The 22,353-nt window shown below is 42.7% G+C and overlaps 1 protein-coding gene across 7 annotated transcripts in view; it reads right to left on the bottom strand.

Moving 5' to 3' along the window:
- The window catches only part of LOC309634387 (histone-arginine methyltransferase CARM1-like), a 299,419-nt gene that overhangs the window by 47,237 nt on the left and 229,829 nt on the right, over positions 1 to 22,353 (bottom strand). For all 7 annotated transcript variants that reach the window (XM_082404407.1, XM_082404408.1, XM_082404405.1 and 4 more), the window contains exons 8-12: positions 14,382 to 14,463; positions 13,063 to 13,148; positions 10,383 to 10,472; positions 8,394 to 8,531; positions 3,428 to 3,517 (exon numbers count right to left, since the gene is read on the bottom strand). In XM_082404407.1, the coding sequence (XP_082260533.1) occupies positions 3,428 to 3,517; positions 8,394 to 8,531; positions 10,383 to 10,472; positions 13,063 to 13,148; positions 14,382 to 14,463 (486 nt within the window). The remainder of the gene's footprint in view (positions 1 to 3,427; positions 3,518 to 8,393; positions 8,532 to 10,382; positions 10,473 to 13,062; positions 13,149 to 14,381; positions 14,464 to 22,353) is intronic.

Raw genomic sequence — 22,353 nt, 5'->3', positions numbered from 1 at the left:
ACATTACTCTGTTTATCCTTTTCAGAGGTTACCACTATCTGAAATTATCTTATTTATTTGCTTACTTTCCTGATGTCTGTTGGGAGACATGAAACCATGAGACCAGGGAGTTTGTACCTATCTCATTCTCTCTTATACCCCAGCACTGAGAAGAGTGCCTGGCACACAATAATTACTTAATAAACTGGTTGAAAAAAAGCACAAAGGAAACCAATATTTAACTTGAGGAAATCAAGGGAACTTAGTATTTTGGGGGAAGAAGGGTCAAATTGTTCTGTGAGAAGCCAAGAGTAGAACAGAGGCTTGGCTTGTGGTGTGAGCGTGGAAGATGAAATGCTCTTTGGGCCACGGCATCTTGGTCACAGTTCTTTTAGGAGCCATCAGGAGCTCCATGGGGCCACATTCATTCACTCATTCATCAAGTGTTTACCTAGCACCTACTGTGCTAGATACTGCATTACACTGCATTATAAACGGCAGTAGGCAAAATCTTGTGCTCAAGGTATGTGGCATTGCGGACAAATAAAATAATAATTGAGACAGAGCCATCCAGGTGCCCTAGAAGTGGAATCTGCACAGGGCTCTTTGAGTGATGTGGGAGGGGCATCTCAGCCCGCCTCGGGCTTGGGAGGCTTCTCAGAAGTGAGCATACTTGATTAAGGTCTCAAGTTTCAATAGGAAACTTTGGGCCCCAGCTTTCCTTAGTGGGACTTGGCAACAGTACCTCAGAGCTCTCTCTCCTGGTGCTCTGAAGCAGCTTCAGCTGTTTCTGGGTTTGGGGCACCCGTGGTGGTGGTTTTATGGAGTAACACTCTTGGTGCCCTCTACTTCTCCTTCGTGTCACTTATTGCAGTTATGATGATATAATTAATTATGCAGATAGCTATTTAATGCCCACTTCCCTCCCACTACAATGAGAGCTTCATGGAGGCAGGGGCTGCACTTGCCCTGGTCACAGCCGCATTTCCACAGCCCAGCACAGTGAGTGGCCCAGCCAGGTCCTGGGACAGACTGTGTGGGAACCTAATGATGAAGGACTAGTCTCACAGTTCTTGGAAAATCTACTAGGTTACCGGAGAACTTTCCCTCCCTGATGGAGTAGTTTTGTGCCTTTGCTCACTTTTAGGAACAGCTATTAGCTCTTCTTTTATTTTCAAATTACTTTAAAATAATTAATAGTCAAAATAAAAGTCCCCCCAACCCTGCCCAAGGAGAAAGAGAAACTTTCACATTATGTGTAATGGTGGATGCTCATGTGTTCAGCAATTAATTTGTTGATCTTGACATGTTTTTAGCATGTCACTGGTGGCCAGATGGTATTGGGGATCTGCCAAAACCCCAAAATGAATCTTTTGCTTTTGTGTGTCAGTAGGGCCTACTGTGCCCTAAAAATGGGCAGAATAAAAAGCAAATGGAGAGAAAGTTATTCTGAGGCTGTATTACCAATTGTTCCTCTGGGTAATGCCATTTATTTTAATTCTCCCACATACACACATACAACACACACACACACACACACACACACACACACACACACACACACACTCTCTCTCTCTCTCTCTCTCTCTCTCTCTCTCTGCTGCTTCTCGGTTGCTGCAATAGCAAACTGGAGTTGCATGTGGGGGAGGAGGAGAAGGGTATTAACACTGTTGGACATTTAACTAAGCACCTACTATATACCAAGTACTCATCAAAGATTCTGTCAGTTAGCCCACATCTCCATTGAGGATACCGAGGCCTAGACATCAGGAAGGGCTGGTGAAAAAATATAGTCAAGATCTGTGATTCCCAGGGAAGTTACATTTTCAAGCACCTCATTTGCTTAATTAAATACATGAATCAGACTTGCTGCTGAGTGAGGGAAAAGGGGAAAAGGAGAGGCATCTGCCCTTTGCTCCACTGTCCATCTGTCTGACAGGGCTGTAGCCATCTTAGGCATCAGCAGACCTCTGACACTCTCACTTTGACCTTGTGGCTACAAGGTGTGTTTATGTCTTCGTGCGAAGCAGGGGCTGGCCAAGGCCCGGGCCCTCTCTCCGTGGTTTTCTGGTTCAAACCTTGGTCCTGTGCGATGAAGTGGAAGGGGGACTCAGAGTTACTAGCTTACGTGGTTCTTTCATTCAAAAGTGGATTTTCTGAAACCCTACAAGAATTCATTTTCTTTTCCAAAACCCAAATGATTCTGTTTGGAATGAACTACAAATCAACATCTATTTACTCAGAGGTAGAGCTGGTGAGCCGAGAACAGGAAGAAAAGAAAGTGACATTTATTGAGCACCAGTTATGTGAACTACTAAGTACTTGGACATGTTATAGATCCTTGCAATCGCCTGGTGAGGTATGCTGTTTATCTCATCTTACAGACGAGAAAACTGAGGGCTAGGCAGGTTCAATAGTACTGGCGAGTAGTCAGCCTGTTCTCTCCGAGGCCAAAACCGGTGCCCTTTGCTTAACATGGCAGGATTGTGCAAGGGGATGGGAGCGAGGACTTCTCCCTTCCCTCGGAATTAGAGACAGATCCATATCCCTAACTGGCAATAGGTTTCAAAGAGTCACACCATGTGTGATAGCCTACATACAACATATACAATTACAGCCTTGCCTCCCCTGCTTCAAGGTCAACATTTCATTTTCCCATCTTGGCCAAAGAATTCTTGGTGTGGTTTCCTGAGTTTCCCCTTCTCTTCAAGCTTTTTAATACTATACAGACATGATGCTTTGAATTAAAGCCTTGGGGAGACATTAAAATATGAGAGAAAAGTCACTTTCTATTAAGAAAGTCAAGAGTGACAGTGTCCAGTGGTTTTATTTGTGTGGTTGATTTCATGTGTGGATATTTAATTGGCTCGCAATGAATAGCTATACAAATGGGGAGTTTTTCCAGAAACATTTGTTGTATCCAACCCACTGTGGCAAGTTCTTCATATCAGACAAAATCTGCACAGCTGCCAAAGAAAATTATGTCCTGACTTACATGATCTCAAAAAACATCTAAAAAAATTTACTTTAAATGGACTCACGTTTTAGGTGTATTGGAATAACTGCTACATAAAATCATCCCATAGTGAATGAAGGTCAAAGAAGATCATCTTTAAACTCTACATTTTGCAGATGAGAAAACTGAATGCCAGAAGGAAAGTGACTTTACCTGAGGTCACACAGCTCTTTACAGCTCAGTTGTAAGGAGAATTCACTTTGTAGGACTCTCCTGCACTGTATCAGGATCAGATTGTTATATATTGAATTCTATTTAATGGAACATAAAACACTCAACTCCATATCGGGATCCAAGTCTCCTTAGAGAAGAAGAACAGATGCTTTTTCTCCTCTTAGGAAAGATGGAATTATTCTAAACCTCTTTACCTAGTCATATGGTCAGTTGAGATTCTATATACATAGGTGTGAAATGGATGAGGGCATTTCTTACCTAAAGAAAGGATTCTTTAAATCGAGGGTGTTCCCAGACCTGAAGCCTGTCTGGTTTACCAGCGCCACGATCTGAATGTCATAGCTCTGTCTGTAAGGCAGAAAAAGAAAACCAACACATCAACTCACAAGGCTGGTGTTAGCCAGTCACATATATTTAGGGCATCTTCTTCTTTCCTGTTTTTCTACTTTTTTGGGCGCACCACGTGGCATGTGGGATCCTAGTTTGCTGACCAGGGATTGAACCCATGCCCCCTGCAGTGGAAGCGTGGAGTCTTAACCACCACTGGACCGCCAGGGAAGTCCTGGGCATCATCTACGCATACCTACTTCATGTGGGTTTTAAGAGCATGTGTTTCACATCTTATACATTTCTGCATCTGTTTATTTGGATACTATTAATACTGGTAGAGGCAATTGAAGGCTTGTTTGCTTGCAAATTGTTTATTACAAGAGTTTGATAGCTATAATTTCTTGGTTTAAATATTACAAAGGTAATGGTATTTCTGGTTGATTAAAGTATTTTAAAAAAAGAAAGCTTTATCAATATCAACAGCAGAAATGGCTTTAAGTAACAGAGACCCTTTGTGGGTCACCACTGATGTACCAAAACAATCTTAATCATGCAAGAATTGGCTAAGCTAAAATCTCAAACTGACGTAAAACAGCCAACAAATGTGATTGATTTTAAGAGACCCCAGATGAAGGCTCAAGCAATTACAGTGAGAAGAAGCGGCTAATAATAACAAGTAATATGCTATATCCTTGATGACTAATCTGAAGGGGCTATGTTTGTGGGATTTTTATTAGTCATTCTCAAGAATATATGTATTTCTTTTGGTTATAAAAGGGTGACATATTCACTGTAGAAAAATAAGGAAAAATAGAAATAGAATAATCCATAATGTCACTAGACAAGGATTCCTTCAACTAGCATTGTAGAATATTTCCCTTCTATGTAATTTTCCCTCTATATATTTATAAATATAAATTTTTAGCAAAATCATGCTTAAATTGCTTAAATAGTCCTTCTTATCTCCTTATTTTATTTAATGTTAGCAGTTATCCTATAATTCTCAACAATGTATTTTTCAATACCATTATGTGGGTAGAGCACAACTCATTTAGCAATTTCTCATTGTTAAATATTTATGTTTTTATAATAACATATTGTTACTTATGGTAACAAAAATCTGGTTTTATGACAGAAATTCTCTGCAAAAGACATTCCTGTAATACATCTTTATGTACTATCTAGGATTATATTTCTTGGGATAAATTCTTAGAGGTAGACTCACCAGGCTAAAGCATATAAAACATATTTAAGGCTCTCAAGACCTACTGCTAAAATATCTTCCAGAAAGTGTACCAAATTACTTCCTCATCTACAAAGCATAAAACTACTAATTTCATTATACTTTTTCCAATTCTTAATATTTAAATGTTTGGTATTAAAATATTATTATTTTAATTTGAATTTCCTTGATAACTAGCCTTCTTTTTTAAATTCCAGCAATTAGTGAGTGATATAAATCCCTCCCTATCATTCCCAATAGTGGCCTGGGTAGGTTTAAATATAAGGTCAGATTCTGTGAAACCAGTAACTCAAGGTCTAGATTTTATTGAGGACAAACAAAATAAGAGGAAGACATAGACATATATATATATTTTTTATACACTCATTTGAACACATGTATAGATTTATGTAAATACTGCCACCACAAACAGGATGTTATTATTCCTTTGCAGTCACACTGTCTCCCCACCCATAACCCCTGGCAACCACTGATCTGTCTCCATCACTATAATTTTGTCTTTTCAAGAAAGTCATACATATGGGATCATACAGTATGTAACATATTAAGACTGGCTTCTTTTGCTCAGGATAATTAGGCTATGCAAATTTTGAAGGAAGGTTTACACTCTGGGCCTCTTTCTGCTTAATAATTTTTAAATAAAAGTTTGCCTATTCAATTTGCAAATGATACAAAATGGTAGGACTCACTAACGTGCTACACACAAAAAATTTTTTAAGTAAGATAATCCATTGGCTCTAGTAAGGATCTAAAAACAGCATGATGAACGCATGGGTGGAATAAATACAAACACTTGCATTGAAGCTGACAAAAATCAGCTGCATACTAGGAGAAGGGAGAAATGACTTAAAGATCAGGCAAAAATATACTTTTTGCTTTTAATTATCTAAACACTCAAGTAAAATGGCCCCCAACTTAATTAACTTTAATTACATTATTATTATAAGTATGGTACTCAAAACAGCAGTGTTCACTGTCGCCTTGTAGCCAGCACTTACCAGGACATGTATGCTGTCCTGTATTTAGTTTTGGAGAACTATTTTATTTTTAAACATCTTTATTGGAGTATAATTGCTTTACAATGGTGTGTTAGTTTCTGCTGTATAACAAAGTGAATCAGCTATAAATAATACATATATCCCCATATCCCCTCCCTCTTGCGTCTCCCTCCCACCCTCCCTATCCAACCCTTCTAGGTGGTCACAAAGCACCGAGCTGATCTCCCTGTGCTATGCGGCTGCTTCCCACTAGCTAGCTATCTTACATTTGGTAGTGTATATATGTCCATGCCACTCTCTCACTTCATCCCAGCTTACCCTTCCCCTTCCCCGTGTCCTCAAGTCCATTCTCTGCATCTGCATCTTTATTCCTGTCCTGCCCCTAGGTTCTTCAGAACCTTTTTTTTAAGATTCCATATATATGTGTTAGCATACAGTATTTGTTTTTCTCTTTCTGACTTACTTCACTCTGTATGACAGTCTCTAGGTCCATGCACCTCACTACAAATAACTCAATTTCATTTCTTTTTATGGCTGAGTAATATTCCATTGTGTATATGTGCCACATCTTCTTTATCCATTCATCTGTCGATGGACATTTAGGTTGCTTTCACGTCCTGGCTACTGTAAATAATGCTGCAATGAACATTGTGGTACTTGACTCTTTTTGAATTATGGTTTTCTCAGGGTACATGCCCAGTAGTGGGATTGCTGGGTCGTATGGCAGTTCTATTTTTAGTTTTTTAAGGAACCTCCATACTGTTCTCTATAGTGGCTGTATCAACTTCCATTTCCACCAACAGTGCGAGAGGGTTCCCTTTTCTGGAGAACTATTTTAAAGGGGACATTGAGAACCTGTGTATTTCCAGAGGGAAGGACTTAGAATTTTAAACTATTTCAAAATCCCTCTTATAGGAGGGAGGAGTTGAGGACGTTAGCCTGAGGACAGGGAGACCAGGAGTATATTCAGTAAGATGCTCATAATACTTGAACAACTGCCATTTGGAGGCTGGAACAGACCTATTTCTTTTGAATTCAGAAACATAACTAAGATCAATGAGTTGAATCTACAGGAAGTATCAATAGATCTGTGATCAACAGCAAGAATAATTTTTTAATAATTAAAGATGTCTAAAGTAGAAGAAAGTAGTCAACAGTCAATGACTATATGAAAAGTCATAACCTTATAAGTAATTAAAGAATTATAAACCAAAACAACCCGATGCAACTTTAAACACTTATTTTGGAGTCTATTGGATTTGTAAAAGCCATAGAGACAGTTATCATCCAGTTTCATGAAAGATATGGAGAAAAGAGTTTGCTTATCTGTTGCTGGTATGAGTGGAAATTGGTGCAATCACTGAGAAAGGTAGGATCTAGTAGACTGTAACATGTACCTACCCTTTGATCCAGCATTTCTATTTTTAGGCATCTCATTTAGAAATATTCATGTCACTGTGCAAGCTCTATGTTCAAGGATACTTAGTGCAGAATTTTTTTGCAATGGCAAAAAAAAAAAAAAAATTGGAAGCAACCTAAATGTCAGTCAATCAGGGATTTTTAAAAAGACATTATGGTACATCCATGTCCTTGGCTGTTCTGCATTTATGAAAAGAACAAAGCAGATCTATCTGTACAGATTCAGGACTTATTACTAAGTGAAAACTTAAGTTGCAGACTGCTAGCGCAACCTTCCTGTAAAACAATAACAACTCTAAAACGATGTTATTTGTTGGTACATGCACCAAAAATCACTTGAAAGGATATGGACTAAGGGCTCACATCTGGGGAATGGGGTGAGGGTGGGAGCGTGGCTGGACTCTAGACACTCTTGTAGTTTTCAACCTACACGTGAGCATGTTTGGTTTTTGTCATGAAAAAAGTAAAGACTTTAAAAATGGAAGGGTTGATTGGTGAGGTAGTGAGCTCTCTGTCACTGGAGTGTTTAAGCACAGGCCCAAGGAAGGCGGTGGGGGTGGGAGTGCCGGTAGGGAGGGAAGAAAGTTGGATGAGATGACCTCTGAGTACCCTTAATATCCTGAGAGTCCCTGAGCTACTCCTCTATGCCTTTCTCTGTTAATTCACCCAGGAAAAGCTCCAACAAGATGAAAGAAAATAGAGCCTTCTAAAAATGAGGTAAGTCAAAGTAGTCACTGCTGAGACCTCGTGAGTCCATTACCAGAGGGCAGCAGCCGGTCCTGCCTGACACACCACGCACCACCCCTGCAGTACTTTCCCCCCTGCAGTACAGATCGATTTCCCGGTACTAAATTTGGGGATGTGTGGCTAGACAGATGGAAGTAAGGTCAGGAAGCTGACGTGGGCTTCAGAGCGCTTGATAATTCAAGTCTTTGGCAAGTGCTCCCATAAGCTGATGGATTTCCTTCCTTCCTTCCTTCCTTCCTCTGCGGTCAGGTGGGGAACACTGCCCTTGACTTATCTTAAGCTTCTCTTCCTGGCCGTGCTCAGTGCAAGGTGACGTGTGCCCTGCAGGCTTTGAGGCTGAGGGCATCTCAGCAAACTCAGCCAGGCCTTTGTAAGGCCTGCTGTCCATTTCTGGTGCTGGCGTCTCAGGGGCCTGCCAGCTTCCTCCCGCCCCCACCTGTCAGCACCCAGGAAACAGGCGGGATCGCGTCTGTACTCTCCTGCTTACCGTTTATTGGCCACAAACAGCACTCTCCCTGAGAGGGTCTCTCCTTCCTTGGCAAAGAGAGGAGTCTGAAGAAGGCACCGCACCTGATACCAGTGAGTCAGAGGCTCAGTGGGCGCTGTTGACAGCCAAACTGTTACCCTGTGGGGCAAGGGAAGAGTTAAAAGCCAATTAGACTCCAGGCCCACATTAATGGATTGAACTGGGGACGAGTGGTTTTCATTGTTTATTAACTCATGGAACACTTTTAAGATACGAATAGCTCAATTTATTGAGCAGTTACTATGCGCTGGGTACAGTGCCAAGAGCATTATGTAATTAGCCCATTAAATTCCACAACAACTCTACGGAGTCAGGCCAGGCTTCAAACCCAGGCACTTGGTCACTCTATCAATCTGTATGGCTATGTCAAAGTTCATTAGAAGCCCGATAACAGCAGAGTTAAATTGGGAATTGATTTGTTGGAAAAGTCTGGCAGGTTGAGAAGTCTGGAGTGTAGCCTCTTACTGTCTCATGCCCACCTGTTCAGGGGTCCTGATGGGGTTTCTGGAAGCAAGAAAAACTACGGGGACAGATGGCCTCTACTGCCCTCAAGCCCGGACATATTGTGTGTGTGTGTGTGTGTGTGTGTGTGTGTGTGTGTGTGTGTGTGTGTGTGTGTGTGTACAAGCTGACGTTCTTCATTTCATATGAAGAAGTGGGGACACCCTGCTGGTGCTTTGAACGCTGAGGTCACCTGTCCTGGGATTAGGCAGTGGTCATGGGCTTGCAGGCAGTAAGGTGCACATTGAACACGGGGAAAATTGCTAGAGAGGACATTTTGCCTTGAAGATTTTGGGGGGAAATTTTATATAATTTAACTGCTAAGTAATATAAACCACCTTTATATCAAAATATATATTCAGCTATATTACGGAGTAGGATGCAAATGTTGTACAGCTTTTTAAGATAAAGTATTTAACTTCAAAGAAATTTCCCCCTTGAAGCAGGCGGCTTCAAGCTTATCTCCCTTACCCTTGCAGGAACAAATTCGTTTACTTGGGATGTTAGTGGGGGAGAGTCTGAGAAACAGAGGCACAGATTCCTTGAACACACATGCTGTGTGGAATAGGAATGACTCGTACATTGTTTCCTTCTCTCTGACTGTCAGCCCAGACAAGGCTTCCAGGGATCCCAGCCTCCCCTGAGTCCCCCAAGCCCCCTGAGCTGTATCACAGACCCACAGACACGTCTTTCTCAGTAGGTGCTAAGGAGAGCCTGGATACTTTTAAAAGAAGTGGAGGAGAGTGCACTGTCAGTTTTCCTTCTGCCTGGTCACGTGGCCCAGATCAACCCTCACTGCTAGCTGGGACACATGGAGAAGCCTGGGAAGAGAGCAGGGGTGTCAGGAGGAGAGCGGAGACTTGGGGGTCGTAGGAGCAGCGCAGCCCTTAAGAGAACACCCAACACTGACAGTCAACTAGTAGGTGGTCTCTCCCCTACAACTTGCAAACCTTTCCAGTAGGGGAGAGAGGCGTGCACGGAGGGGGAAGTTACCTAATGCTGCCTGCCGGATCATTGAAAAAGGATTCTAGATCGTGAAACTGAAACCTGTGAACCAACATGGGGGAAAGTATGATTTGAGGTATGACTCAGACACAAGAGGTTCTATAACCAGGTGTGATGGAAACAATGTCAGGGGCTTGCCTCCCCCATGCCCCCATCTATTCTGGAAAAGAACAAGCTGGCTGATAAAGCACAGGCCCTCTCTTACGCCTCCAAATCCCAACACAATTGGCCTAAGAGTATTTTAGCCAGAGTTGATATGGCAACTATGGAAAACTGTCTTATTTTCACTCTAAAATCTAAAAGTAACATTAACATCAGTGTTTGTTTTCCGGAAACGTGGAGAAACAAATATTACGGTTGTTGAGCTTAGTTTTTTTAAAACTTTAAAGTTACGGCAGAGGACGGCATGGGAGAGAGTAGGCAAAGAAAGGGTATGATACATACAGAGAGCCAACAAAGGCCACGTCAAACCAGAATGCCAGGCCATGGATGAGGCCAGACTGCGCCATCTGAAACACAAAGGGAATTTCTACTCTGCAAGGAAATAAAAAAAAAAAAGAAAGAAAAAAAGAAACACTTGGAATTATTTTTGTTGTTGTTGACAGACATACTGGATACATTTGTGAGATCAGTGGGCACATTCACAGAACATTTTCTTTTTCTCTTAAGCACTCTTGCTTTGGCAGCAAGAATCTCTTAGTGGGTGATTAATGCTTGGGTGACGCTGCACATCTGAGAATGTTGCTTCTTGATGAAACTCTGCAAGGACCAGCCCACTGTGCTGCAGTGACCCAGAACTCCACAGGGCGAGTGCAGCATCCGGAGCTGGGCTGGACTACTAAACAGGAGGATGACTCAGGACGTAGCTGACAACCGTCCTTCCAGAAGCCAAAACATGGGCTGTGGCAGCTCCCCTACGCAGCTGTTCAGAAGCGAAAGGCTATTCAGGGCCCTAAAAGATGAAATGGACCACAAGGGGGAACATCAAGCTCAGAAGGTCACTGTCATAGCTCATTTATTTTTCAGGGAGGCAATTTAACTCCCCACCAGGCTACAGCAAGAGTCATGCAGAAGTTGCCATGGTTGATGCCAAATGCAGAGTAAGTGGGAAGAGAAAGAATGTTGGAAAAGATATAACAAAATCTAGAAGCTGGACCTGTTTTAGCTGTGGAACTTTGGTAAGTCACTTAAATTCTCTGAGCCTCAGTTTCCTCTTTTATTGAAGAGTGGCAAAATCTCTCTTCTACTTCCCTTTCACAGTTCTTGTGTGTGTCAAGTGGGAAAAAATGTATGTGAGAGTGCTTTGTAAACTTCAAAGTATTCCACAATTAAAAGATGATATTATTGGTCCACTGCTGGGGCTGTACTACTCCAGGGAGACACATTTTAGTGAATGTGCTAGAGATTTTCAAAGGAAAATCTTATTTTTAAGATTGTTTGCATTTATGGTGCCTCCAAAGGCCTAACTTCTTCTACCCTGCAGTAGTCAGAGCATTTCTAGAGTTTTCCATTATACTTGTCACACTGAATTTGTTTGTTAATGCACTGTAATTATTTCCTCCCACTTTTGGAATTCCCCTAAACAGACCATGAGCTCCTCAAGGAGAGACTTAAGAAATTACTTAATGTATCTGTGCAAGCACCAGTACAGTACCCAGCACAAAGTAGAATCTTAACAAACATTTGCTGAATCAATGCAACAAATGAATGAATGACATCTCTGAAAAGCCAACAAAGACATAATTTTCAAAAAATTCCCTGACTCAGGAGGCAGCTCAGAGCAGCAAATAAAGCCAATGAAAGTCAATTTTGTCTGGACCTGTGGTAGTTATTAGACTTGTTCCCAAATGCCACTTCTCTTGCTCTGAGCACACAGTAGTAGTGCATTCATCCACCTTCCTGTGCTTAGGTACTGCCACGTGATTTGCTTTGACCAATTAAATGTGAACAGAAGTGAGCTGTGTCATTTCTTGGCAGAAGCTTTTATTGCCAGTACATGCTTTGCCGTGCTCTTTCTTCTTCCTCAGTAATCAGCCTTGTTCCAGACAGAGGCTGCTGCACCAGCCTGACTGCTGGCGTTGGCAATGCTGCATGGAGCTAAAGCTGGTGCACATGAATAAACAGTGTAGGGGAGAAAGGCCCCTGTGTTACCGTAAGTCACTGAAGTTTGGTTTTGTTACTGCAGCATGCTCTAGCCTATCCTGACTGATACAGCATCCTTTATCCACCATGATCTCAAGATAGATGATGGTTTGAGTTAGCCAGCTGTACCTTCTGAAGTCTGACTCTTGCTTCCTCGGTAGTCCAGGCAAATTATAACCTAGCTGGGTCTTACATTTCTTACCCAGAAAAAAATACAAATATCAATCTTCTCAGGCAGAAAAGGGTAAAATACTAATAATGAAAGGTAATCCAAAGGGGATTCATATCACCACCTGAGAAATGAGTCTTCATTTCAGAGTCTCTTCAAGTGGAAAAAAGAGGGCAAAAACTAACATTTACTGAGGGCCCTCTTTGAAAATGAGCCAGTGCATGTAAAGTTCTTAGCACGTTACCTAGTATGTAGCAAGCACTCAACAAGGTGTAGCTCCTCTTCCTGTCATTATTGTGGTACTGGCCTGGGTGAGCGGTTAAAAAGCCCAGACTCTGGCCTTCTGAAAGGTTCAATACTACCTCTAACACACATATTAATTCTGTGCATTTTACATAATTCTGTGTATGCAACTTACTGTTCCACTCTGCTTCATTTCTGTCATTGGTGAAGTGGGGACAAAGATAGTACCATCTGCATAGGGTTGCTGTGAGGATTAAATGAGTCATTATATGTAAAGGTCTCAGAACAGTGTCTGGCTATGTTAGCATAAGCTACTACTATTTAATTTTTCTCATTCAATTCCTAAAGCAATCCTATGAATGAGGCATCATTTCCCTCATTTTGCAATAAATGAACTAGTAATTGATGGACCATTCCTGTGTGTGACTCACACCTGAAATCTCTTCCCTGTGTGAGCTGTGGAACTCTGTCCTGAAGTTTGGGGGATGCGGGGGGGTAGAGGAGATTTTATTTATTTATTTTTTTTTGAGGAGATTTTAAAAATCAAGAGCAACATTGGTTGGTACCAACCTGTGGAGATCTGCCTCTTCTGCATCCATAAAGTTTACTGTGTACTTGACTGTCCGAGCCATCAAAATCCTAATGTCAAATGTGTCCTTGGGGAAAAAAACCAAAGATGCCTTTCTATCAGAATAAACTGAACTCAAACAAGATTGCAGTCTAGCTTTCCTCCTGAAATTTTAAGTCAACAAGAGTTAGAATTTAGAGGGCATGAGCTTAATGAGTATAATATTAATAATAAAAGCTCACAATTATTTAGTAAGTGCTTTATTTAGTAAGTGCTTTACTAGGTTATATCATTTAATCCTCACCAATGACTCTGGAGCAGGCATTTGGTGTTTTTTTGGACCATCCAGAATTTACCTCCTCTCGACACTACAAGAAGTTCCATAGGAATTCAGTCTACCATCAGCTCCAGGTGTGGCCTATGACCTCAGATTGGCCAACGAGAGCATTACTTTTCCCCTGAAGACAGGAACTGGCTCACAGATGGATGCAGGACCCAAGGTAGGACAATCAGGCTCTATCTAAACTAATTCTGGGGGTTTTGCCCAAGTTATTAGGAAAAGGCAGGCTCTCCTGTGGGACTTAGAGTTGTAAGAATCTGAAGTTGTAGCTTCTGCTGCCATCTTGCTACCATGAGGAGAGATCCTGTCTAGGAACAGAGTAAAGCCAGAGGAAATGGAGATAAGTGATGAGAACAGAAAAACCAGACCATTGTGACATTGTCTGAACTCCTGCAACAGGTCACTGAAGCAAGCTCTGTCTCCAGGCTTTGCAATATTTGAGGACCAATCATTTCATTTTAGTTTAAGCCAGTTTGAGTTGGATTTCCTTCCACTTAAAACTGAAAGAGTTTCAGATAATGCAAACTCAAGTGGCCCAAGATTACACAGCTAGATGGGACCACAATTGAAACCCAAATCTGTCTGACAACAAAACTCCTGTTCCAAGCTATTTATTACCCAAAGCTTCCCCTTTTATTATGCCTTGGGCCACCAGAATCAATGGGAGGATGTGAATTATTGAACAAGTATGAGGGCTGAGTATGTGCATGGGGTGAGTCAGGACAGTTGGAGAATCAGAAGTTACTTACTGAAAGGCAGCTGGAAAATCTCCTTGCTTTCAACAGTATCATTCTCTGAGAATTTTCCTAATTGATCGGGAGATCAGAGCTGGAAAACTTGAAACATAGTGCTCCAAGGAGCTCTTTCTTTGCTTCTGTGATGGCTTAGCACAGAGCCTGAGAGCACAGTGCGTCCCAGGTGCCTGAGTTAGTAAGTGAATGAATCAACAGATAAACACATGGGAAGAAAGAGCACACTTACTACTATTGGCTGTCTGAAGTATTCGTCCACCGCAGCACCCCGGAGACTGGACAGGTTAACCCCGTAGAAGCACTGCTGGTACCTAAAACAGGCAGCACAAAGAATCACCATGCATCTGTCCTGCGTCCCCAAGATCCACAGAGCTGTGATGCGCTGCGAGGTTGCCTCACTGGTCCTCTAAGTTAGCCCTGGAGCAAGTGTGAGAATGTGTGAAGGGCAAGGGGTAGATTAGAGGAAGAAACCTCTCTAGAGAATCTGCACTTGAACTGGGGAGGGGAGAGAAGGGAGGAGGTAGCTGAGATGGAGGAAGTTACTTGTGGGGAGAATATTGACAAGGATATTTGGGGGCAGGAAGGCCTTAGGGTCCCCACCCTTGACCTCACACCACAACGTGGCTGCCTGCTCCAGGACATGCCTTCCATGTCCTGAAATACAATTCCTTGGCCCTCTCATTATCTCAACCCAGAGCACAAAGCCTGGGTTTTGAGATCTCCAAAGCCTCTTGATACTCCCACTGTTTTAGGAAATAGATTTCCCTTTTCTGTTCTTCCATAGCCACTGGCCTGCACCTTGCTGGCATTTGCCATGGTGGCCAACACCAGTTAGAGTCACAAGTCAGTGACAGCTGTGTCTGGTGGTGAACTGGAGCTGACTCATCACTGGGCACATTTCTTCCCAATTCTGTGGTCAGGGACATCTGGACCACAGAAATGGACAAGTTCTACAAGTGCTTCCTCCCCTCACTGAGCCAGATGTGAAGCATCTACCAGCACATGACTGGTGCCTGGAGCACAGCAAGAACTCCCTGCCAGCTTGGCTAATGGTCTTGGCTCTTTACAGAGCAGATCTAGGGTGTGGATTAAGAGTGGCTTTGTTCACACTCTGCCACTGACTGACTGTGTGCACTGGGCAAGTCACCTGAACTCTGTGCTTCCGTTTCCTTAAGTAAAGCACTTGAAGCAGTGCTGGGCATTTTGTTACTACTATGTAAGTGTTGGCTATTATTCTCTAAACTTCCCTTCTCAGATCAGCACTGGGCACTAGGGCAGCGCTTCCCAGTATGACTGTGCCATGGGATTACTTGGAGAGCTTGTTAAAAATTCAAATTCCCAGGTCCAACTCCAGAAAGGCTTGGGGCCCTTATCACTAGAGGTTGAAGGCCTTTATCCCTAGATTGAAAAGAGGTTTCCCTACTAAGGGTGTGTGTGTACATGCTGTATATAGCCTGTGAATCAAATGGAAATTCAATTCATCAGTGTCTATCCTCCCCCACCCCTACACCTGCTGACCTGCAGGGAAAAGAGAGAAAAATAAACACAGAATAATCATAAAAATGGGGGGCGTGCAGTTAGATTTTCAGTCAAAGTAAGGCTCTTAATCAGGAGGCAATGCCTCAGATGCCCTCACGAGAGGCAGGGAGGCCTAATATTGTTAAGTCAACAGCCAGTCGCCAATCTGCAAGCAAAACACCATCCCCCGGAGCCTCTTACGGATCCTGAAGGGCTTATACCATTTCTCACCTCTGAGCCTTTGCCTGTTTTCCCTCCTGCCTAGAATGCTCCTTTCCTTCTATTGCCCTATTAATTCCTACTCAATCTTTATGACTCAGCTCAAATATTTCCATTCGAAAATGTAAAACCTGGTATTATAATTAAATATTCAAGTTTTAGGCACTTAAAAGCGGAAGTTATTCTTTTTCTTTCAGTGTATATTTGGCACTTAGCATGGGGCCTTGAATACTGTTAGTACTAAAAATATCTACATATCTATCTATGTATTTAATGAATGAATGGAGAACTTGGTGTCCTGAATGGCCCTGTGTGTGGGCACTGGTGCCAATAAGGACAATGGGGAAACAGAAAATCATTCGCCAAAGTTTCTTTGGCTTCATCTCTTGTTTCCTAATCTTCTCCTTCCATCAAGGGCCAGAGCCAGGCTGTCCACAGGTAAAGCCAAACTGCTGTATATCACTTTATAAATACACATTTTGAAAACAAGACTCCTATAATCGTAGAAGATGTTTGGAAACAGAACACTGTAAGTTTAGACGATCTTCTCAGTATTTAGAAAGAGAGTGGAGGTTTTCTTGGGGAAGTAAGTCATTATCACAAAATTTTTTATTGGAGGGAAGGGGGGAGAGAGAGGGTAGGGGAAGAGAGGAGAGGGGTGGGAGGGAAGAAGGGGGTGAAGACAGGGAAGGGGAGAGGAGTGGAGGGTCAGACAGAGACAGAGAACTTCCCAGAAAGCCCAGAAGGACTCAACCTTGACTGTCCTTGAGAATCTCCTGGAAAGCTTTTAAAAAGTGCCGATGCCCGGACTGCATCCCCCGAGTTGTGATTTATTTGATCTGGGGGTGCAGCCCTAGCACTTGTTTGTTTCCAAAGCTCAACAGGTGATTCTAATGCACGATCAGGGTTGAAGACTACTAAGTTAGCTGTTCTAGAATCCTGGCCAAGTAGGTGAAAGAGAAAATCCCAAAGGCAAAGACAGCCCTCCACCTGGCAGTGGCGGAGGCTGGAAACTGCCTTCTATTCTCTGTGTGCTAGTCTTTGCATTCAACCTCAGCTCTGAGAGGGGCCCAGGATGTGCCATTCTCTTTGTGTGTTCACTGCCTACTAAAACCCAGCAGCCAAGATCAGTGTGGTGCAAACGGGCACCATTCCTGGGGCAGACGGAGAGCTGCAGGCAAAGAGCCCACTGCCTGGGTTTTAAAAACTTTCTGGCTGGACCATATTTCCAGTTCTTAGACATCTCAAATCTCCTTCTGAAATGCATCATAAAATAATGAAAGCAGATGGGAGGTGGCACCTTTCTGGGTTTCCTAAGATACACTGCTGGGGGATGGATCAGGAAACGAATCTGTTGACTTGGAAGCTGGGGATAATTTCCATTGTTTTCATCATATGTGGGTTTTATTTTCCAAGTTAGCTTATGGCCTCTTTATGAGCACGTAAGGAGGAGTCTACATGCATTTTTTTTCTCTTGACTTCAAATTTCAAGTGTACCTCCCTCTTCCTCTCTTCCTTTGCCACCATAAGACATGCAACATCTGAAAAGTCCTGCAAATACAGTCCAGAAGGAAAACAATCTTACATTGGCTACACCTAAACACACCCAGAGTACAGCAAAAGAGGCCACCCATTTACCATTCCATCAGCCTCCCCATGGTCTCCATGCAGAGCCGAGCTTGGAGAAGCACCCAGGGGAATCCTCCCTCTTGGGTCTCTTTTGTTTTTGTCTCTCCTCTAGCTCACCTTGGTCTTTTGTCCTTCCTCCTCCTTCACATATCTCCTCCCACAGTGTCCTGGATCTGTCTTAGAAGGATGGTGGTACTGCCCGAGGTTCTCTTGCAGAAGTTAACAGTGGGGGGTTTCTCTAACACACACACTCCTTTGTCTTGCTAACATGAACACACGCGCTCTCGTAGCATAACTCAGATGTTTGACTATAATAAAAATCTCTCAGAAACTAACACAACATTGTAAATCAACTATACTCCAATAAAATTAAAAAAAAAAAAAATCTTTGCTTCCTCATTCTATTCTAACAAAAAAATTCACTCATCCCCATTAAATACTTCCTTCCTTTAAAAAGGCCAAAAAAAGAGAGAGAGAAGGAAGAAAAGTAAGGGAGGAAGGAAAATCCTATTCTGCTGTTTGACAATTATGCAACTTTTGGGTATCTTAATGGAATATGTTCTACTAGAATTAACAACCAGTGATATGCCAACCTGAGGAGAGACATATATTAACCCTAAGAACTAGCAAACAAAAACAAGGATCCAAAAATGTCACCTAAGCCGCACACGACGCTGAGGATGCAGCATAAGAGGGTGGCTGGAATGGCCTGCTGGGAATGCCTTGTAGGAGAAAGATGCGTGTCCAGAAACAAACTGCAACTTTATTTCTTATACATTCCTTTTATATAGCAGGACTTGAAGCCTGGCTGTTCTTGACAATTTTCTGCGTCAACAGCATGCAGACATACCATTCTGTAAAGTGGTATCTATAAAGATGCTCAGCTCATTATGTCTCTGGTTTTGCTGGCTTAAACCCCAGCAAAGTGGCTTATATTTTACATGTGCTATATTTATATGCTTTTTGTATTTGTAAAAATAGGGTTTTTTTTTAGTATAAAGAAGAAAGGGAAATGGGTGCACAGGCCTTAAAAGAAACCAAGTTTCAGACTGCCTCTTTCATTAAGAAGAAAGGGAAAGCCTGGGGTTCTGTAAAGGAATCCATGGGGCATCCCTCGGTGTACCAACATAAATCTAGACATTACTGGTTTGTATAAGAATTGGACCTATGGAAATGGATCCGAAGAAAGAGTGGATCAGTCAAGACAACTATGGTGGACATCTTTTGTTCATTCTACCCAGCAAATAGTTGCTCTTCTTCTGATTACGGCACCAGATTTTCTTCTGAGAGGCACTTCTTCCTCACTCTCAGTTCTTGGGGTTTGGATGGTTTGACTCTGCCCTCAGCAATAAAGTCTGGCATGTAGCTGAGTTGTAGCCAATCAGAGTGTCTTATCTCTCTGGCCTTAATGATGGACTCAGGGTTAAGCATGTGACCCAAGGAAAGTCAAGTCTAAGACTTTTGTTCAAACTGTTGCAACAGAGAAGTGGACGTGGAGCTATGAGTGTATAAATCTGGATTTGCTGGAAACCACACTGCTGCCATGAGGGAAGAGCCCTATCCAAGAATGGAGCTGAGCTAAGGGATAGAGAGAGACCTGGACCCAGTGAGCGTCTGTGCCCTGGAATCCAATTGTGCCTGAGAAGATGAATCTACTCGGGCTTTTCAGATACATTAGTCAAAAATATTCTTTTTTTTAAGCCATTTTTTAATTCTTTCTTTTGTCACTTAAAACCGTAAGTGTCTTAACTAAAAAGAAAACAGTTAATAAGAGTGTGCCATATGTGTGCTATGAATATAATTCTGATGAATAGTTTTGCCTAATTCAGGGGAGTCCTAATTCTGTGAGTACAGAACTAAAGTGCTTTAGCTTAGAGTGTATAGAACCAGGCCCAGGGATGAAGAAGTGATGCCTGCTGAAGTTGAACTCTGTCTGAAAATGGAGAGCTCTGATGCCAGAGGATCCAGAAACTGAAATAGTGTATCCCTGACTACACAGATCTGGATGTGTATGGGTCCAGTGGCAGAATACTATGAAAGATCTATGAGTTTGACACAGGTTACAAGAAAGATGAATACAGAAATTGCGGCTTATTTCATGAGCAAAAGCCAGGTGAGTTCAAGAGCTGCAGACATAAAAGAGAAGCAGAGGAAATATCAAGAAGAAATACTGGGTAGCTGAACGAAGGTTATAGCTCCAGGAATCACTGAATGTAAATGAAGTAAGGACAGTGGCATATGAAAGTCCAAACACAATTGTGTTGGTAGTATTCCTGCAAAAGTTCTCTGTGATACTTTGTGCATACACTTGACTTCCGACAAAAATTTGGTTGTATCTCATGGTAATTTGAAATGTTCTTATTTGGTCCATATGGTAATTTCTAAGAACCAGCGACTATCAGGGCCAAATATATTTTTGGGAAAGACCAGAAGGCCTAAACTTCTAGCTATACCAAAAGAACCTTTAGCAGAAATTTCAGTTTGGGGGCAGAATTAGCCTAAGAACAAACCATCCAGTGCCTTTGCAGTAGAATGTAGCAGCTTGTTCATTCAGCGGAATGGATTCCCTTCACAATAATGTTTCTCAGCAACACCGTGGTCAAGAAGGCATTTAGTAGAGTCAGAGTGGAAAGGTGCAAGAAGGGAGCTCTCACTGCCCGTGGCAGAATTCTGCTTACATTCATCTTCCCTTGTCCTTTGTAAGCACAGACTTCTGATGTCTGTAAAGAACCGCTGACTATAGACCATCCACCACTGGCATCCCTGCTATTGCTCAACTCGCTCTGCCGCTGTCAAGTGTGATGGGTGCGTACAATCCACTCACAATACTCTGAAAAGGAAACGGGGAAATGTCTTTTGGTTCCTTAAGTGGTGTATCACCTTTTAAGGGTCACCTCAGATCCTCTGTCTTATCTGCCTCTGGAGTCCTCAGCCAGGTATTCTGCCCCCGCTGTGTCAAGGTATGGACTCATCTGACTCCACGTGAGCACAACCCAGCAGCGCCTCACCTCAGACCTGCACCGTGCACTCTCCCCTCCTGCCCTGAGCATCCCTGCAGACTGTGGGGCATGAGGTGCCCTGACCCCCATTTGGTGTCCAGGCATGCACAACCCCGAAGCGCAGACTACTTAATGTTAAGGGGTAAACAGTTGCCCAATGAGGAGTTAAGAGCCAATGGATAAATACACTTCTCTCCCACCATCTGTATAAACTGTCCTGAGATATAGCTCATTTGACCTCTAAAGATGGTCCTGAGGGATCAAGCAGTCTCTTGGTATTTGATACCACGTGGTGGTCAGCTCAGTAATGCACTTTTGCATCGTCTCTCCCTCCTTTCCTGCCTCCCTCTGTTTTCTCCTCATTCTTGTTTTACTGGGATGGCATTCGTTAATAAAGTAGCTTATGAGCTTTGTCTAAGACCCTGATTCCTGGGGAACCCAAGCTAAGACAATCAATATGGCTGTGGCCCTTGAATGTAGAATTACTGGTAAGTGGGGAGGGAAAATCCTTAGCATGTAGTTTCATCACAATTACTAACAGTCTCACTAGTGGCTAATTAGGATGCAGTAAAGGTAGAAGGTGAAGCACTGGGCTATATGGTAACTGTGTGCTTGAAGTTTTGGGGTGATGATAATTATATGGATTGAGGAGTACACAAGGCTCTGTTAATAGCATTGGAAGCTTTGCAAAAAGAAGACTATTATCTCAGAGCAGTCAACTCCCAACTTAAGACACACTGCGAAATCCAGAGGGCTTCCTTAGCAGAATTTCAGGGAATTCCTATCTCCTTGGTGCTCCAAGGCCTTCTGTGCAGAAAATCAGGTATAGAATTTGATAGTTAAAAGCCACATTCTTGAAACTGGAACTGCCCCATCTCCCCACCCCAAACAAGATAGTAAAGCAGCAACAGTGGAAGAGTTGCAAAGGATATTGGGTGTGCAACCTTGACAGATCTTACATATCACAGTTGGGGCCCTGACAGGAAGAGACTAGGGCCCTGAGACCTGGAATTAAGATAGTAGAGTGGACAAGGCAGAGAATCCTGAAAAGACCTTCCCAACTCCTCCGAATCCTTCAAACCAGCAGAAGCCTAATTCTCATCTGTCCTGTCAGAGGAGAGCAGCTTCCCTTTGCCTGAAGACTGCACAACAACTCCTCTTGAAGCCTGGGCCTTGCAAGATAATCTTATTCCCCTCAAGATCTGCCTCATTGTTGCCCATTGCCTCCAGGCTAATGGTCCCTCATTGCTGTCAGGCTGGTAACTCCAGCACAGCCCAAGCAGTAAGTACAATTCCTACTCCAGGAGGAGATAACTTATATAACTAAAACATTAGAGAAGCTGGTTAATATTTTCTGCTAAGAACCAGGGAAATGGGTATTGGAGTGGATTTTAAGGGTGTTGGACTAGTGGGGGTAGAATATGTCAGCATAGGGTGCAATTCATCAACAACGGCACTCCCAGGATTCAATGTTCTAGCAGATGCCACTCCTAGTAGTCTGCTGGGATGTCACTTTGAAGCTTGGTCATCATGATGGCCTGCAGTTAATGAGATGGAGATTCCAGAATTTCTGCAGTAGAGTATTGAGGAAGGGGTCCAAAGGCTGAGAGGTGGAAATGCTAGATGGATTTACTGTGGAAGACGTAAGAATGTTCCACCTGACTAGTCTCAGGCAAAGTCCAAGAAACTCTCCATTCATAAAGGTAATGAGGAACAAACTAGTGAAAGATCGGAGGCATGCTGTCCTCAGTACATCAAAGACAGTGACGGGTGATGCTGCCATTAAATTCTGCTCCGAATGAGCATAATCTGGATGGAATTTCAGAATGTCAGAAG

This window comes from Balaenoptera borealis (assembly GCF_965194805.1).
Source record: "Balaenoptera borealis genome assembly, chromosome: 8".
Classification (NCBI taxonomy): domain Eukaryota; kingdom Metazoa; phylum Chordata; class Mammalia; order Artiodactyla; family Balaenopteridae; genus Balaenoptera; species Balaenoptera borealis.
Note: the sequence above shows the minus strand (reverse complement) of the source record. Positions and strands in the feature narration are given on the sequence as shown.